This window comes from Miniopterus natalensis, chromosome 6 (assembly GCF_054644295.1).
Source record: "Miniopterus natalensis isolate mMinNat1 chromosome 6, mMinNat1.hap1, whole genome shotgun sequence".
NCBI classification, from domain to species: domain Eukaryota; kingdom Metazoa; phylum Chordata; class Mammalia; order Chiroptera; family Miniopteridae; genus Miniopterus; species Miniopterus natalensis.
In genome coordinates, this window is record NC_142086.1 from 49,780,471 (window position 1) to 49,800,613 (window position 20,143).

At 41.8% G+C, this 20,143-nt stretch overlaps 1 protein-coding gene across 1 annotated transcript in view; it reads left to right on the plus strand.

The window, feature by feature from the left end:
- Positions 1-4,296: 4,296 nt before the first annotated feature.
- The window catches only part of ATP13A5 (ATPase 13A5), an 83,095-nt gene continuing 67,248 nt past the window's right edge, over positions 4,297-20,143 (plus strand). Inside the window, exons 1-6 of the mRNA XM_016200131.2 lie at positions 4,297-4,359; positions 14,359-14,532; positions 15,231-15,377; positions 15,603-15,673; positions 15,779-15,859; positions 20,041-20,110. Coding sequence (XP_016055617.2) covers positions 4,297-4,359; positions 14,359-14,532; positions 15,231-15,377; positions 15,603-15,673; positions 15,779-15,859; positions 20,041-20,110 — 606 coding nt within the window. The remainder of the gene's footprint in view (positions 4,360-14,358; positions 14,533-15,230; positions 15,378-15,602; positions 15,674-15,778; positions 15,860-20,040; positions 20,111-20,143) is intronic.

The following is a 20,143-nucleotide window of genomic DNA, read 5'->3' on the forward strand; positions in this document are numbered from 1 at the left end:
TTTAAGATTCTGTTTTTGTCTTTAACCTTTGGCATTTTAATTATGATGTGTCTTGCTGTGGGCCTCTTTGGGTTCCTCTTGTTTGGAACCCTCTGTGCTTCCTGGACTTGTAAGTCTATTTCTTTCCCTTGGTAGGGGAAGTTTTCTGTCATTATTTTTTTAAATAGGGTTTCAATTACTTGTTCTCTTTCTTCTCCTCTGTTACCCCAATAATACGAATGTTGGGCCTCTTGAAGTTGTCCCAGAGGCTCCTTATACTATGTTCATATTTCTGGATTCTTTTTTCTTTTTGCTCTTCTGGTTGGGTGTTTTTTGTTTCCTCATGTTCCAAATTCCTGATTTGATTCTCAGCGTCCTCTACTCTTCTGTTGATTCCCTGTAAATTATTCTTCATTTCAGTTCCTGTAGCCTTCATTTCAAATTGGTCCTTTATTGTGTCATTGATTTTCTCAGTTATTTTCATAATACTCTAATATGGTTGAGCATCCTTATAAACAAAATTATGAACTATGTATCTGTTAGCTTGCTTGGATCTATTTCATTTAGTTCTTCTTCTAGAATTTTTTTCTGTTCTTTCCTTTGTGACATGTTTCTTTGCCTCCACATTTTGACTGCTTCCAGGTGTTTGTTTCTATGTATTAGGTAGAGCTGCTATGTCTCCTGGAATTTGTAAAGTGGCTTTGTGTAGTAGGTGTCCTGTAGGGTCCAGTGGCTCAGCCTCCCCAGTCACCTGAGCTGGGTCTTCTAGGTGTTCCCCTGTGTGGCCTGTGTGCAATGTCTTGTTGTAGTAGAGACTTGGTTGCTGTTGGCATCACTGGGAGGAATTGACCCCCAGGCCAATCAGCTGTGAGGACCAGCTGCAACTACAGCCAAAGAGCTGCTGTGCTGGAGACACCCCTGTGGAGCAGGATTTACTTCAGTGGAGCTTTGGTGTTCACTGAGTGTGCCCCTTGAGTGTGTCACTCGTGGATGTGGTAGGGCTGTAATCCAGCGTGGTCGAGTCTGACCACCAGGTGCATTGTCTCTGGGGCCTCTGGGGAGGTGCAAAGTCAGCCTCTGCCAGTGCATGAGGCTACCCAGCATGAGCTACACAGCAAACTGTAGTTGGCTGCTACTTGTGGTAGGCTTGGCGTTGTCCAGGAGAGGCCAAGCTGTGAACCAATGCAGGCTGCCACTAGTGCCAGGCCTGGGGCTACTTATCAAGCCGTATGGGGCACGCCGCTGCTTGTTTGATAGATTTTAGGAAAGTCCTAAGCATGAGGCTGGAGAGGCCACTTGCACAGAAAAGCCCCTGGAAATGGCCTGGCTGAGCTGCAGGTGGGGAGGGGCGGGGCCTCCGGGAATCACGGGGCGGGGCCGAAGGTGTGACGCAGGTGCTGGAGATTCAAACATGGCACCTGCCTGCCGGCTGTGTGCGGGGAGGACTCGCCAAAGGAACCATGGCCTTTGCCAGCCCTTCTGCCCGGGAGGAAGCCGCCCTCCAGCTCTCGCCCGGATCTCAGGCAGGTTAGTTCCTCCCCGAGTGTCCCGGGTCCTTTCAGGCTGCTGCCGGGCGCTGGGCTCAGAGGGAGCGTCCAAGTGAGTCCGTGCCGGGACCTTTAGAGGAGCTGCTGGGGCTCCCGCAGCCTCTGCGACCCTCAGCGACAGTCCCCGCTGGTTTCACAGCCCAGAGTTGTGGGGACGTCTCTTCCTGGCCCTGGAGCCCTGGGTTGGGGGCCTGCTATGGGGCTGGGACCCCTCCCTCCTCTGGGAAACCCCCACTGCTGAGATTCCCTCCCGGGTTTCAACTGGGGCACCGGGTGTGGGCCAGCGGCTGCGTCGCCATGATCCAGCCCCGATCCGCCCGCCTCTCCACCCCTCCTCCCGGTCTCGGTGCTCCTTCAGGGCCCTGGTTGTAGGGCTTCTGTGCAGCCGGATCTCAGGAGGCTCCGAGTGACGGTGGTTCTGTATTTTAGTTGTCATTGTGATGTGGTTGCGGGAGGCGGGGGTGCAGCTGTTACCCATGCCGCCATCTTATTTCCTCCCCCCAGTTTTTAAGCTCTTTATGACTGGGTACATCTCTGTTTATATTCCAGTGCCATGGCTCATTACTCTCCCTTTTTCCTTCTGTTCTCAACTCTACTTTCATATCTCTTGATACCCCAAATACCCCTACATTTTATCACCTCCTTGAACCTCTTCACACATTCTTTTCTTCTGTTCTCAGGCCTCGAGTGTGCTCACCACCTGCCTCTGCCTTCATTCCTCCCCCTGGTTCGCTTCTTGCTCATCTTTCAAAGGTCCGCACAGATGTCACTTCTTTCAGGAAGCTGCTCTTATCCCATTAAGTCTGAGTTCAATGTCCTTCCTATTTAAGAGGCTATTTACTTGTCTCTCCCAAGTAACTGTCCACTCCTTTAGGATAGTGACGCTCCTTTTACCACTGAATCCCAAAGGCCTAACATAATGCCTGGACCATAAAATTGTTGAGGAAAAGTTGAATGGAGTTGCAGACAACAGTGGCTTTATTAAGAACATTTAATTATATCTTTAACAAGGTGTGTGGAGCTAGGGAGTCCTAGGCCTAGTTCCATGGCTCAGTGGTATCAAAATCTAAGGTCTTTTATTCTTTTATCCACTGTCCTTAACATGACAGTTTCCATCTTTATGATCTAAAGAATGCTGCCATGCTTTAGGCAGTGCCTCCTCTCACACCACCTTGAAAGAAAGGAAGAGTATAAAGGATGGAAAAAAGTTACCTCATCAGTCAGATAATCCTTCCCAGAAGACGCCAGCCCCCACCTGCCTTTCCTTTGTATTTTATGGTTGAGACCTAGGTCACATGCCCACTTTTAGACAAATCATGATTCATCCTTGGTGCTTTTAAGTCATTCTGCCCAAAGTAAGTGTTCTTTTAGCAAAAATATGATTGAATACATGATCAGTAAGAAGAGAATGATGACTGCCCCTCAAGTCTTTCATTAATTTTTTCTAAAATCCAGGATTCTTTTCTCCAAATAGGAGCACAACTTTAGATTGGTACTACTTAAAAATGCAACATTTGCAATGGCATATTTATTCCTTAGTGTGGATACCTCAGTTAGCCTCTCTGGCACGAAAAGCTGTAATTATTTATTTCTTTTCATCAGTCACTTTCTTCTGGGCCAGAAAGCACATTGACTTCTGCTGAACTTCAGGGTGGGCACTGGTTCCCCCTCAAGGCAACCAAGGACTATCTCAGGCAATGGAAAGTCAAGTATGTTCTCTAGTAGTCTTCATGGTTAGTGAATTTTCCTCCATGGCCAAAGTGGCAAGGATTTTGTTAAGTATACTGGATGCAATAAAAAGGCAATAAAATGACAAAATATTTATCATGAACAAATTAATCGAACCACTGAGTAGATCACAGTATACTTAATTTTTGATGAACTTATCCAATTCAAAATATCCAATATAATGGTGATTATACAACTGTGGAAATTTAGATGACACCCCCAATATTCAGCCCTCTTGGCTCCTCTTCTTTCCATATACTTCACTTATTGAAAGCTTTTGTAAACTAAAAAGGGAAAGGGGAAGAAATCAAATTATTGTTATAGGTTACTATTTAAAAGCTTGTCTCTTCTTGATTAGTGTTATGATTATGGTAATGATGATGATCTATCTCATTGAGTGTGAAGGGACATATAGTTGGCCTTTTATAAATATCATCTTAAAAATCATATCAACTCTAACTATTTTTGACATTTTACAAAGAAACCTAGAATTCAGATTTTAAGTTATTTGTCCAGGTTCATCAGTAGAGCAGGGATTAGAATTCAGAGTTTTCTGATTCCAAAATGATTCCTACATTCCCACTTGTGAGCCAACATCTCTTCCTTCAATTATTTTCACTCCCAATATGCCCATTCCTTTTTCAAAATCCATGGTGTTTTTATTCATTTCTTGCTGGTTAATCCTGTTGTCTCAGGTTTTTAGCAAAGTGGTCATTTCCATTCATTGGCTGAGACATTTATGGACAGCCCAGGAAATTACCTATTTAGTTCAGCAGCTTAAGTCTGGAGGCACTCACATCTAGCTCAGCAAGTAAGTACTAGGAAGGAAAAAAACCCACACAAGCAAAGAGATTAACAGACTAATCCTGCAGTTGAGGAAAGTATTTCTTCTCTTTCCTTTGTTAGCATAATAGGTGAGGTATGTGCTGAGGGATTTTAAGCATCTGAGAACAGCAATGATAAGTAGTAACTGTTCGGAGTTCATATAAGCCTCTGCAGGTTTAGCATTTCCCCAAGGAATTAGCCAGGAGGTCCAGTTTAGATGGAGGAGAAGAGTAAGAAAGACCATTGGGCTTTGCTCAACCGAGGAGAGGAGAATGAACTGGTGAGTCTTCCCTTCTTTTCATTATAGTCTTCTCAAAGTCCTGGGGCTGTGGGCAGGGCCTGTTGAGTAGGTGCTGGCTTTAGAACCTGAACAGGTTTCAGCCTTGTAAGGCTCCTTGAGATCCCAGGTCAGTTTTATAGTGGGGGAACCTAAGGGTCCGAAAAAGTGTGTCTTCTAGATGATGGTGCTCTTGCCATCTTAATAGGCATAAGACTGCGTGAAGCTTCCTCAGACGTTTTGCAGAGCAATCAGGTGCACTCCTACATGGTGCTCATTGAGGTGTTCCCTCTTTATCTTCTGGGTCTTAATGTAATTGGACAAACAGGCAAAAACTGAAACTATTCTTTTTATCGTTCTTATGTTTTTGGTATATACGTATAGCTTAGGCTCAGTGTGCTTTGCGTGGAAGTCACGTTAGTTGCATAGAGAGGTTTGAAGCACCAAGTACTGAAGGAGGAATAGAGTGTGGTGTGGGATTTAGTGCATGTTTTAAAAAGTTCTTACTTCTGCAATTCTTTTTCCCCTGCTGCCCTTTCACCAAACATACATAAATCTTGAAAAAGAATCAGTGAAAGCTTGAAAACTCCTACAGTGTCTATTTGGTGCTGAAGAGTTTACCTTTATTATTTTATTTGATCTGCAGAACTCAGTGAAGAAATTAATCCTAGTTCATAGAAAAGAAGTTTGATTCCAAGGAGGCTGAATAATGTAGAAGGTCATCAACCTACAGGTGACAGGCTAGGCATCCAGCCCACTCCTTCCTCTTTAGATCCTTTGTGTTTGTGCTGTAATAGTGTCTCTGGTTAGGTAATGAGAAAGGAAACAAAGAGAGAGGGGGATGGGACAGAGAAGGTGCCCTGGGGGCAGAAAAGAACCCAGTGGGTAGGGTTCTTATGTCAGGAGGGTGTCTGTTTCCTGCCTGGCCTCCCAGTTCCCTATGAATTCTGTGGGAAATCCATGCATTTACCCTTGTTAGTTAACCTAAAGAAAATAAGTGATTTAATCACTTGCATTGTCCCATACAGCAGCCCTGGCCACATGTGGGTTTTGAGCACTAGGAAAGTAGTTTGAAATGAAAAGCACTGTATGTAAAATACACACAAGATTTTGAAGACTTAGTAAAAAAAGTGTAAAATATCTCAATAATTTTTACATTGGTCACACATTGAAATGACAATGTTTGGATTTGTTGGATTAAATAAAACATATTATAAAAACTAATTTCACTCACTTCTTTTTACTTCTTTAATGTGGTTGCTAGGAAATTTAAATAACAAGTGTGGCTCCCATATGTTTGTCAATGGTAAGGTACTTTAAAATCTTCAGACTGAGAAATTCACAGAATAAAAATCTATTCACCTGTGTTCACGGCCAAACAACTCTGTGCCAGTACTTACTTTTTTCAACATGTAGATGAGTGTTCATAAAAGTCTTTGGCTGCTCTTTATTTTTCTCTAGGTGCACTATTTGTAAAGCTCATAGCCTAGTATTATAATTCTTTTAATCACAGAGGAGGCATGGGTATCAAAGCATTAAGTAACAGGCCAGGCGCCACAGTTTACTTCTTCGTTGGTGATCAAACACTTCTAGAAACACCCACCAAAAAAATCTATTAGGAATCCCACTACACTGATGTCATGTTGTCAGGGAATGCTGGGGAAGGGGAGGGGGCTACAGATTCCTCCTTCATAAATCTTCTTTGTGAGCTTGGGCACAGAGCACAGATGCAAATCCTGTTCAGTTGGATCAGAGCCATGGGTGAGTTAGTAGCTCTGGTGGGAACAGAGGTGCATAGACTAAGAGGAAGCTGTTACCCAGTCTCAGGCCCAGTGTTGTCAGCTCTTCAGAGTTTGAAAGGGAAGCCAGAAATTGGTATGCTTGTGTGAAATAGCCTTATTATAAATTTGGAAAAATAATTTTTATTTTACTTTTTTTGCTAATCGATAGGCCAAACTAAACCTGGGCATAGTCTAATCCCAGCCTTTGGAGGCTGTCAGTCCCTGACTTTTACAACCTCTGCCCAGTTGTTCTTACTTTCCCAAAGGTTCCCCATGGCCCACCCAGACTTCTATTTGCATTCATCATTTCAAGTGAACAATCACTTGTGATTGTGTGAGAGAATCTGTGGTGAAAACCACACACTGTTCGGGCACATAATAAATTCCTTCAATCAAACACCCACAAAGAACCTAATTGGGTAGGGTGGGCCTGTGAGATTACTCAAGTGCAGCTCAGGGTCACTTTGCTGAGCTCAGCATGGACCTAAGGCATTGTACTAGCCTCCAGAGTTGAACCTCGTTGTCATTCCTGAGCGCTGTTCTCTGGGGAGCAGCTAATCCTTACTGCATGGGGCACTGACTTAGGCACTTGACACACAGTACTTCATGTTACCCTCACAATAGCCCACCGATAGAAACCCTCACTGTACAGGCCTTTATTGTTTACCCCCATTGACTCCTTCTACCCTGCACCTGCCCCCCCCCCCCCGGCCCAGGCCCTCACTACACTATTGTCTGTGTCTATGGGCTATACACATACGTATATAAGTTATTGGGTTAATCTCTTCCTACCCACCCACACTCACTCATAGACACAGACAATAGTGTGGTTATTACCAGGGGTAAATGGGGGTGGGGACAGGCAGAAGGGGGTATGGGGGATAAATGGTGACTTGGGGTGGCGAAAACACAATACAATATACAGATGATGTGTTATAGAACTGTATACCTAAAACATAACATTTTATTAATCAGAGTCACCTCAATAAATTCAATAAAATAAAATTAAAAAAAGAAATATATCCTTGGTCTTGGTCATCATTTCTAGCACAGAGCTCCTAAAAAACTTGGAATTTCCTAAGTGATGAAAGCAACAATGGTGCCTTTTTTTATGGTAATGAGGTGAATTTTGGACTCCCCCTAAAGGTGGAGGCTGGTTGTCAGAACTAACCATGGGATTGGAGGCTTGGAACTTTTAGTCCCACCACTCTGGACTTTACGAGGAGAGAGGGGCTGGAAGTTGAATCAGTTGCCAATGGCCAATGTCAGTCATGCCTAGGTAATGAGGTCTCCACAGAAACCTAAATGGTCTGGGGTCAGAGAGCTTTCTGGTTGGTTAATATGCGAAGGTGCTGAGAGTGTGGCCACCTGCAGAGGGCGTGGAAGCTCAGTGCCCTTTCCCATACCCTGGCCTATGCATCTCCTCCATCTGGCTGCTCCTGCATCATATCCTTCTATAACAAACCAGTATTCTACTACGTAAAATGTTTCTCTGAGTTCAATGAGCTGCTCTAGGAAGTTAATCAAACTCAAGCAGGGGGTTCTGGGAATCTCCAATTTGTAGCCAGTCGGTTAGAAGTATAGGTGGCTACCTGGAGTTGCCACTGTTGCCTGGAGTTGGGGGGAGGCAGCGTTATAGTACTGAGCCCTCAACCTGTGGCATCTGATGCTATCTTCAGGTAAATGGTGTCAGAATTGAGCTGAATTGTACAACATCCACCTGGTGTTCAGAATATATTCTGTGTTGTGTGGGAAGTCCCCACCCCTTCCCCGCCACACAAACACACACACAAGAGCACACGTAGTGGGAACTGGGTCCAGGGACCCACAAAGTCTCCATGCTAGAAAAGTTAGTTCTTATTGTCAAATACAGACAAAAGTGAAAGTAATTCAAGACATTTTATCCCATTCAAAGGGCACTCCATGGTATGAATGCAGGGCAAAATATAGAAAACTATAATTAACAATGCTTAGTAATTAGTGGAAACTAACACAAATTATTACATGTGGCGAAACCCAAGCTGCTAATAGAGGGTGAGGAAAAATGACCACACTAACAGGGGCCATTGATAGAGACAATATTATCTTTGCATTAAAGAAAAGAACCTAGAAACATGGCAGAGTTAGAGATAAGGGAGCAGAGTTTTAAGAATGCACTCCTATCTGACACACAAAGGAACACAATTTGACATGTCCAGATAAAGAGAACAAAGGGTAGATTGTGAATAATGAATAGAAACTTGGCTCTGCGATGGTTGTTTTTAAAAAGAAAGAAGCTAAAACATGATGAATTCTAGTCTCATGAAAGGACACAGAGAAGTTATCTTTCCTTGGCCCTAATTCAAGGGACTGAAATCTGTAGCCTGCGTAGAAGAAGCTGACTTACTCTAAGGTTATGGGAACTTCTCACTCATGGAAAAGCCTAACATGTCATAGAAATAAACTGGCCTTGCCATTCACAGGAAATAATTGTAATACTGAGAGTTATTTATGTCTTGAGTAAATAAATTTATAACCTTGTGCTGCTGTGAGAGTCTTTGTTTGAGTAAGTAAGTGTTATGAACTGTTACCCTAAATACCCATTGCAAGGATTTGAAGCACATACTACTGTGCCTGTGCATGGTGGGTCCACAACAAATAGTTTTGATGGATAAACAAGTGAACAGTGAACATAGGAATAAAAGGATTTACAAACACTAAAAAGGACCTGTTCACAAGACCAGTCGTTCCTAAGTGCTAGTGCTCCAGATGCAGTGAAAAGTCAGGAGCAGGGACAGGAGGAGACCCAAGGGGATGGTTCCATGTGACCAAGCGTATCCCCAAAGGAGAATTTGGGGGGAGAAAGCATGTTTAGATGAAGCAGCACCCCACAATTCTTCTTGAGGAATTTAGCCAATTGGTTCTATCTTCAATGGCAACTGTAAGAGCTACCTATAAAGAAAAGAAAGAAAAAATAATAATTGAAAAAGTACTGTTTATCTGCTAGAAATTTATGTAGGTTCTCATTTAATCTCTATGAGCGAGCCCCTCAAATATCCATTTTATAATTGAGGAGACTGAGGCTCAGTTAGTAACATATACAAGATTACATTGCATAGCATCAGAGGATGTTCTATGACACTGTGCTACTTCTGTACAAATGAAGAATGACTGTGCTGGTGTGTGTGCGCATGTGCTTGTGTGTGTGCATGCACACTCATATGTATAGTTATGGCATCTAGTTAACCTTTGAATCAGTTTGCTGTTTATCTTAAAGCCCTTTTCTGAGTTTCACATTTTACAAAGGTGAGCAGTGTTCTTTCGGGCCTGTATTTGACTTCAGTTTTGACAATTTGTGCTCTGTGGAAAAAGCAAAATTTTCATGTAAACCATTGGACCAATCACTATTAGATATATAACTTATGGTTTTGGTAAATAACATTTAGTTCTGAATATTGCCTGTAGTCAAATCATTTCACAATGGCTTGAAGTTTTGTTGAACTGTATATTACCCAAGCTAATATTAACTTTTAACACATATTGTATGCTCAAAATGTTTCAGGAACTGAGCTAAATGCTTTGCATGTATTATCTCATTAGTTTCTCACAGCAACCCTAGAAGATATTGTTTTTATTCTCACTCTGGGAGGAGGAAATTGAATCATCAGAGGGAGTAAACTGGGTTGCCCAAGGACATTTTTGTAGTTACATGGCAGAGGATTTTTTTTTTTAAACCTACTTTGCTTTCATTTTTATTATTTATTTATTTATTTATTTGTTTTTAAAATATATCTTTATTGATTTCAGAGAGAGGAAGGGAGAGGGAGAGAGAGAGAACCATCAATGATGAGAGTCATTGACCGGCTGCCTCCTGCACAGCACCCACTGGGGATCGAGCCTGCAACCCAGGCATGTGCCCTGACCGGGAATCAAACCTCGATCTGGATCACAGGTCAATGCTCAACTGCTGAGCCATGCTGGTGGGGCTACATGGTAGAGATTTGAATTTGGTCTTTTCATGCCTTATGCCCAGTTTTGAACTGCTATACCAGACTACTTCAGTTGCATTTTACAACCAGCCACATTTCTCACATGAGGAATCTAAAGTTTAGGGAGTTTCACTCTAAATGGCACACTAGATCAAATGGATTTAACTGACACTTACAAGACATTTTACCTCAAAGCTGCAGAATATAGGTTCTTCCCAAGTGCACGTGGGACATTCTCAAAGATGGACCACATGTTAGGACACAAAACAAGTCTCTCCAACTTCAAGAAGATTGAAATCATATCAAGCATCTTCTCAGACATTTACACCCTGTAATACTATGCAGCTGTAATAAAAAAGGACCCTTACCCTTTAAGACAGCATGGTGGGACCTGGAGAGGATTATGCTAAGCAAAACAAGCCAGTCAGAGAAAGACAAGTATCACATGATCTCACTCCTATGTGGAATCTAATGAACAAAAGAAACTGATGAACTAAGTAGATCCAGAGACACAGAAGCATGGAAGAGACTGAGGGATCTCAGAGGGAAGGCGGGGTGGGGAGAGATTAACCTAGGAATTTGTATGCATAACTCATGGACACAGACAGTAGGCCTGGGGGGGAGGAGGGGATGCAAGGGACCAAGGGGGGAAAGGGGGACATTTGTAATACTTTTAACAATAAAGATAAATTAAAACATAAAATATAAAAATAAAGTTTAGGGAATTTAAGTCATATACTGAGATCACATTAACTAGTAAGTGATGGAGCAAGAAACAGAAGCAAGAACTTCTAGCAGGCAAGGGGGAGGGTTACAAAGAACAGAGGCTCTGCTGAAAGACCCCCACAGGGCTCTACGTTCACCTCAGGCAACCTCTGTCCAAAGGCCTGTCTGTATTTCATCCTTGCTCCTAATGCTGCTGCTGCTTCGCTCTGGGCTTCGGAAAGGGTCGTTAGGACCACTACCTCTCCCGGTGCCTGGGTACAGAATTCTAGTGGGAAATGAAAAAGTGAGGGAAGATCGCTGCTTCGAGAGAATACCATTCCAGCCTCCGTGCAGGTGGGCACGGCCTCTTGGGCTGTTCTACTCAACTCGCAGGCGGTGGCAGCCCTGGGCTCCTGTCCTCGGGGAGCCCAGCCTGTCTGCATTAGCAGCCCTGACTCAGGACATTCCAGCCCAGGCCCGGAACAGTCCCCTCTCCTCCTTGACCGGCCTGTCATCAAGCCACCTGCTGACACTGCCCCGGAGATTGCCTCACGCTCCGCATGTGGCACCTCTCATTGAACCCTCACCATTATCCTTCCAGCTGTGTTATTAAATCCCATAAGCACACTCTTAGCGAAGGGAAATCCTGAGGTCGCACAGGTAACAGGTGACAAAGCTCACTTACCAGCAGAAGGCATGTGTAACGGGCTTGCGCTCTGACCCTCTCACTCCCGTTCCCAGTATCCTCACATTCACGAGGCTCTGGATTCCACTTGCCTCCCTCTTGCGCGGTATGCATATTGCTCCACGCTTTCTCCTCTCCTCTGCTCTTCTTCATGGGTTTTACTAGGGGTGTTTCAATATTTAGGAGAAAGCTCAGTGACTCTGACTCCATCAGAAAACTAATCACTTAGAACAATCAGCTTACAATGTTCCATGTGTCTACCTTGACGTCACGCATTTTGTGTTTGACGGCTCCTCAACAGTCCATTGTTCCCATGTGTCACATCCTATCGCCCCATTAGCTGCCATTTCGTTCTTTCAATAACTTTGCTATTACAGATAGCGCTGCACCAAACATCTTTACAGACATCACTCTCTACTTTATGTATTATTTCCCTAGGGTATGTTATTGAGTGTGGAATTATGGATTCGAGGAATAGAAACACCTTTATAATTCTTGATATAATTTGTCACCTTGCTTTTCCTAAAGAATTATTCCAATTTATAAGCTTATCAGCGGTATGTAGCTGTAGTGATTTCCTTGCAGTCTTGCTAGCATTGTGAGTTTCTTTTTTAATAAAAAAAATTGTTGCATAAAAAAAGAATGGGAAGGAATCAGAATTATGATCACCAATGTCATTGCTGTGGGTATGTAAACAGAAAGTGGGAAAGTCATTGACGAATGTCATTTCCGCTATAAGCTGGACTAAAATTCTTAACTCTTCTGCATCTGTTTTGCACACACTTGGGCTTTGGCAATAAGCTCCTATAAATCACTTAGTAAAATGATTCATATTTATGATATCATATGTGAACTGGCATATACATTTTATTTGAGTCTAATAAAACTATAAGTAAGTAAATTCACAAATAAAACCAAAATAGGCTTATAGAATCAGAGAGAAGATTAGGGAGAAAAGAGACCAACCAAAAATACACTTAAAAGCAGAATGCACACATGCTTCTAAGTAACGTTTAACCCTTAGCGTGAATAATCTCAAAATGCAGTGGCTGAATCACTAAACCTCATGAACACCTTTCCTCAGGCGGAGGATAGTGCCGAGGAACAGGGGAAGGGAAATCTTAACATTGTAATGACCTTGCAGTTTAAGGAAACATTATCTCATTTGAGCTTAAGCACCCTGTAAGGCACATATTTCTACCTTTTTTTTTTGTAGAGGAGTAAATTGGAATTCTCTAGAGGTGAAATGATTAACCTAAGTTCACATAACTGGTAACTAGCAGACCAGTGACTCAAGTTTACATCTTTGCTTCTTAATTAAGCTTGTGACCTCTCCACTATGTTTAAGGATTACTTTCAACAACTGTTATTAAAATCTTGATCTACCATAGAGTTCTTTATTAGAAAAACATAATGAAAATAGCCATATTGAAGATGAAACCTTTTCCAAAGAATAAAGCCAAGAGATTTATTGTAACATGATCTAAACTAGTGTAAAAGTCAGAAGATTCCATTATTTGAAAGTGCTATAGAAACTCAGTAAAAAACTATTTTCTTGACATTACAGCTCTGTGATCTGGAGTTCAGAGCCATAAAAAAAACATAAAAATAAGAACAGAACCTAAAATCATAGTATAGTAATAATGTCACTTATAATCAACATCCCTTAGGGCCTTCCAAATACACTGAAGAGCTAGTTTTGTTTTATTGGAAAAATTTGACAAGCAACATTGTGTAAATTTAAGATGTAGCGTGCTACTCTGATATATTTATATATTGCAATATGGTTGCTGATGTAATGATATTTATTGCATTACATACTTACAGTACAATATTATTGTTTATGTTCAGTAAATCTCTATGGCTACTTCAGTGCTCGTTATATGTTTGTATCTTTAGACGTCATCACTCTTGCTCCCCACTCTGCAACCCCCTGGTTACCACCGTTTTATTGTCTGAAAAATCTAGTTTTTGAAATAAAAAAACCAAACCCAATACCGTGAATCTTCATTGTAGAAGATGGAAAGTATAAATTGGCTTTAAATAAATGAATATATTATTTTGGGCTATTTGTTTTCCCCTAAAATGTCATCTTAAGTCTTTATGCAATTTATGACAAATATTAACTAGCCGATTATTAAAAGTAGAATTACAGGGTGTCCCAAAAAATGTAGACACCCTGTAACAGCTGATAGTTCACTATTGAAAATAAAATGTGTTTTAATAAACACTGCCTTGATAATTATTTTAAGTGTGTGTATACATTTTTGGGGGATCACCCTATATTCTAGCATGTTACTCTCTGGGTAAATACCTTTAAGCTGTCTTTGGAAGTCTTTGATGTCCACAGATAATCTCTCAATTTACATCATCCTACTGGTTCAGAATGCAGTACTGTTATTAATACTTTCAGTTCTTCTCAATCCTGTTATTATTAATCAATGTCAAATTCGAATAAAGCTAGAAAGTAAGTGTGGATCATAGTCTGTCACGTTATCATCTTCTCCAGTAAATTCATATTAACAATTTTTTAAAAATTTATACTTAAAGAAAGTAGAACTGGTCCAAAGCATGAAGCATTTTATAAAATTATGAGGTGACTCTCAAGGGTATTTAGAACCAAACAACTCTCACCCTTCCTTGCTTCTCCTGGCTAATGTCTTAGCTCCATATGCCAGGGCAGTGAGATGAGTTCTTCTTTATTTTATCAGCTGACAGCTGTAAGCAATCAATCTGATTCAAGCAGCCAAAGCCAGATTTTCCTCCCCGTCAACATCGCCGCATCTACAGTCTGTTTCTAGGAACAAAATTATATCTTTATGTGAAAAAAGAAAAGTAGGGTGATGTTTTATTTTCTCTCCAGGAGGTGTTCGGTTACCAGACCCGGAGTTTGCGCAGAGCCCTCTGCCTTACAGCATCGGTGCTGAGCTGTGGGGCCCTGCTGCTGCTGTTCTACTGGAAGCCCCGGTGGAGGGTGTGGGCCAGCTGCATCCCCTGCCCCTTGCAAGAAGCAGATACTTTTTTGCTAAGGACGACGGTGCGTGGCCTATTGTGTCGCCTTTGTGGCACGACCGATGGCTGGCTAGCATTCCAGACGGGAGAGCTTCCTTTATTTAAAGAATTTTCCTGTCCCCAAATAGGAGATGGCAAAACTGTCTTTGCAATCTGTTTGCCATCTCTTATTTTAACCCAGGAATGAAGGCCATTTCTTCCATATCATACTGGGGACACTTCTACCACATCAAGCTAGTTGGCACTGCTCTTAGCCGTTACACGAACAGTGGCTATTGGTGTTATAACTGTTAGAAACCTATCATGGAATGATCATTCAATTTTTCAAAAATATGTGTTTTAAAGGAAATTACACATTTAAAACATCTAGATGTGATTTTTAAGATAGCCAGAAACTATTCTCCAAATATAAAGTTTTCCTGAAAAGTATATTTTTCTCTTTACTCCCCAGCACAGTGGTTCTCAAAGTTTAGTGCAAGTCAGAACCACTTGGAGGGCTCTTTGAAATACAGACTGCTGGCTGTAACCCCAGAGGTTCTGATTCAGTAGGTCTGGGGTGGGGCTGAGAACTTGCATTTCTAGCAAGTTCCAAGATAATGCCGATGCTCTTGTCCGCAGTCCAAACTTTGGGAACCACTGGGTAGCAGTTGGCAGGGATTTGGTTGATGGAGGGCCTTACTGGATAACATTGGAGAATTTCACAGGCTGGACTGTCCTTTCTAGGATGAGTTTCAAAGATATATGAGGAAAAAGGTGATCTGCCTCCACTTATCCGCACTAAAGTTTCCTATAAGCAAGAACCCGGAGCAGCCGCTGGTAGCTGACCACCACTCTGTCATAAACCAAGCCGTAGTGAAGCCAGAATTAAAAGTAAGTGATTTTAAGCGTGCATTGTTATGGTATGTTTTTTCTAAAAAAAAAAAAAAAAAAAAAAAAAAGTAATGTGTTTATTAGATGAAAGTTTGACTATCACACTGCTGGATTGGGAGTTCCAGCTATGTGTTAAGGAGGAGAGCTGTGTGGAGACCTGCATGAAACAAGCCTCCCCTTTTTACTTTGTGAATGACACACGGCCTAACACACTTGTCATTGCAGCTACGATGTATCCAAGTGCAGAAAATCAGGTATGTTTGGGACAACTTGACGAAGAGGTTTCAGAAAGTGGGGTAAGTCCGACTTTTTCTCAATTCTTCTTCGAGATATAAAGAAAAAAGTCCTATTCATTGCATGCCATGAACTGAAGGGTGGTTCCTGTCCTGACCACACCCTAGGTTGCTGGAAGACAGCCACTCCTGCCACGACATCCATCACATGTTCGGACTGGGTCTGACCCGGGAAGAGCAGGCCATCAGGTAGGGTTTGGGGCACTCCCAGGGCGAGCTCTGCCAGCAGGAAGCGAAATATCAAAGGGCTGGTGCTCGGTGAATTGTTGGCATAATGCTTCATCAACATCATATAACCCCGGCTTATTTCCTGGCATCAGAAGACATACTCTAAATTGTTCACATCATAGGCAAAGTTATTAAAAAGAAAAGACTAAAAGAACAATGCAATCAAGTAACATTCGATCTTTTCTTTCAGGATCGTACAACAGTTTTCTCTGTGTTGTCTTTTTAATTTCCTTCTCAAAAACATCTTGAGTCATTTAGTAAACATCAGCTCCTGAATCCTCCAAATCCTCAGAGAGACAAAGACAATATTATGATCGCATTTTACGTTCAAGAACAGCCCTTGGAAACGAGGGCTTTGTTTGTTCGGTTCGTTGTGTCACTCCCAGCTGTCTCTGCAGCACCCGGGACAGTGCCTGATTCATGGTAGGAGCGTAACAGATGTTTGTGGAGTGAACAAGTAAATGAATGCATTCATGGTCGATTAACAAAATGCCTCTAATATTCCGGGCGCTTTGCAAGACACTAGGGATGTTAAGATACATTAGACGTAGTCATCATCCCAGAGATGTCTACTGACGAGTGGGAGAGAGAAACTGTGAGAATAGATCTAGGGACACATAGGTTAAGAAGAGCAGTGGCAGAGGAGATGCTTATGCTATGTGTGAGCGCACAGTGATTAGGGTCCTTGCTTTCTTCATCTATAACTTGAAGAGGTGAATCCTGGTGAATCTGAAAGAAAACTATTGTAAGCCTTCCCCAGAATTTTAATAATCAGCTTCATTTCTTACCCAATTTTAGGGACACTCCCTGCCTGACCTTCTTTGTGGTCAGGCAGAAACACTAATCCTCAAGCTGAGACGCAATTAGGTACTTAAAATACAGGTCCTCGGACTCTGCTCCCACCGTTCTGATTTAGTAGGTAGAAGCCAGGGATGATGGTGAGAGAACAAACTGCATATTTAGCAGGCACCCCCATAATTCTTATATCCCCCAAGTCTGAGAATTACTGATCTGTTTTGTTTTTAAGTTTTCTCTTTGGCTGAACACTATGAAAAGATGAAGCAAACATCTAGACTATGACAATATTGCAAAAGCCTTAGGAATGGTATCATTATATAAGGTTTCAGATGCAATGCTTAATATATTGAAATGCAAAGAGTTTATGTCATTAAAACATATTGGTTTAATAGCATTAACCACAAGACTTTAAAAGATTGACCTGGGGCATTTATACAAATGTAGATATACGGTATAGAAAACCATTTCTGCAGGGAAGATTTCCATCAGGGCAGCCACCTCACATGTCCCTATTTATCAAGTGGCAGGCTTTGATAAACATCATACATAATTAAATTTAAATCTGGTCCACACAATAAAGAACTTGACAATCTAATAAACAAGACAGAGCATATAATTCTCCAAATATGAAGAATAGAGGCGATAACCTACTTATAAACATATAGGCACATTTTATGTTATGAGCTTATCTATTTGGAGGGTAAAGACAGTAAATAAAATGTGAAGCATTCCCCCGCCCCAATTTTCCCCCTCATTTTTTAGTGTAAAACTAATCCTTTTACAAAAAAATTAATCTGATTGGTTGAGTGATATTAATTGCCTTGAGCTTGCTTGATGAAAAGTAAGGGTATAATATGAGAAGTAAAGAAATGGAAATACACAAAAACCTCAAACATGGCCCAGATAAGCCCTAAAGAGGATAATCTACAGGCAGGTATTAATCCTCCGGATCTCAGTCCTCATGAGCACCCGGCTTCCCTCCCTTACTAGTAACATCAGAGACCGTCTCACCAGGCGGGGAAAGTGGAAGTGCCCCAGGCCCTTGACTCGTTCCCCTCTGCACTGAATTTCCCCAGCCTGTGTGCTGCTGGGTTTTCAGCCCTGTTAGGGGAGAGGGTATTCTAGACATGGGGTCACAAAGGCCCTCACTTATTAAGTCTAATATTTAGGGAACACCCTCTGTGTGAGACACTGTGCCCCTAGATGCTAGAAAACCGGAGCCGAAAAAGCTTCATCCCTGCCATTAAGGAGTGTCTAGGAAATTTAAGGGGAAAGACATGTAACTATATGTAACAATTCAAGGAGCTACGTGCTGCTATTAAGAAAAGAAGGGTTCTTTGGAGGAGAGAAAAATACAGTTCATTGTGCCTAAAGGAGTAGGGAAGTCTTCGAAGATAGCTGCTACTTATTGCGAGCTGGTCATGTCCTAGGCACTTATGCTAAATGCTCTACGTATTTATCCCACATGTTATTGATAGCAATTTTACTAGGCATGTATTAGGAAACCCATTTCACACGCAAGGAACCAAGGTTCACTCCTCATTCACCTAGTCATTCATTCGACAAAAAAATTCTTGAATTCGGGTCTGCTTTATGCACTCAGGTTGGTCAGTGTCCTCTAGAAGCTTATACTGTAGTGGAGGGTACAGTCTGTTGTTTGCATGCTTGTTAACATGTAATAAAGAGGTAATTTTAGATTATCAAATGCACTTTAAAGAAAAATGACATAGGTTGAGGAGATATAGAGAATCTGACTTGGGGGATGGGGTAGGAATTTTAAATAGAATTATTGGGGAAGGCTCCCAATGAGGAGGTGTTACCTGAACAGAAACCTGAATGGAATGAGAAAGTGAGCAAAGATGTCAGGGAAACTGGTTCCATGTGAAGGAAGCAGCAAGTGCAAAGGCTTAGCTGGATTCAACCCCAGGTCTGTTAGATCTCGAATTTTTCGACCTCTAGGTTCTATTGTCAGGTTTGGCTCTGAAAGGCTGAGAAGGCATTTGCAAAGTGAAGGATTGGGGCGGGCATTCTAAGCAGAGAGAGAATGAGAGAAGACGAAGTTCAGGACCCCGAGAAACTTTTATTCTTGGCCAACAACAGGTTACTTCCATGGATTCTGGGGAAAAAATCCTGAGCACCAAAGTGACTTGAGTTGTGGTCTCTTTCCAGTGTGAGGTTAGGGACTTGTAAAGGCAAATAGCAGCACGTGCAGTTTCACCTCCCTCTGCTTCCCAACATCCCTGGACCTCAATGTGTTTATGGCATGGAGTCAGAAGGCTTGGAATGAGTTCTCTGACCATTGCAAGTAATCATTATACTTGGAGCAACAAGGCTTAGAAGTCAGACCAGTTTGGGCTTTCTCCCTCTTACCCCTTAGGCCAAAGACCCACCTGCAGATTTTGACCTCGGGGACTTCCTGAGGCAGAATAACTGAAGTCGCAGAGGCCATGCTGTGATGCGTGGCTCTGCTTCTTTCTAACTCTGATATTCTGGAAAAATTACTTAGTTTTTCTTTACTTCAGTAATCTTTAAATAAAGATGAAATCTCATGAGATAATGTGAGGATCAAAGGAGATAATGTATAAAAGGCTCACTGCAGTTTCTGACACTGTCACCTCTGCTTAAAAGCCACATTGCCATGATTAATGTTAGATTTATGCCCCGTTGGCAAAACATGCACACTGAACGGTTTTTCCCTTTGGCAAAATGGGGATATTAGCCCTTTCTTTGGACTACTGTAAGAATCAAATGAGACAATCTTTTGTAAGAGCTTTGCAAATTGTGCAATGCTATAAATACATGGGGGCTCTTTTTCGAATGTACATATGCGTGGATTTGCAAGGTGTTAGTCATGAAGGCCATATATGATCTTCCAATCTGTTGGCCCATTCATTCATGTATTTGTTGAGTTCATGCACTAAAGGCCTGTCCTAGGTGCTGGAGATACCAAGGTAAGGCAGACATGATCTCTAACATCAAGAGCAATCTAGATGCCTGAACATTCTAGTCATCTTCATCTCTGTGGGGTTTTTTTGTTTTTTTTTAGCTGCTCTTAGAGTATAATCACATTATTTTAAAAGTAACTCACAGCTCCTTTCTAACATCACTTGGCTCTTGAGTTGTAGTGAACGTGAGACATTTTTTAACCAGAAAAACAGCTTTGCTCATCAGGCACTGATTTTCATTTTTAAAATATACTAGTATTTTAGGACTTACACATTCATTTTTAATTGAAAGCACAAAATCCCAAAAAGGTAGAGAAGTGACTTCTGCTTAGTTTGACCTGTATTTACTTATTCATGAGTTCATAGGTGTGATGCTAATAGATGATCAATCCCCTGCAGACGACTAGTGTGCGGGCCCAATGCCATTGAGGTTGAAGTCCAACCCATATGGAAGCTGCTTGTTAAACAGGTAACTAACTATTTACTTTACTTTTTTTTTTTT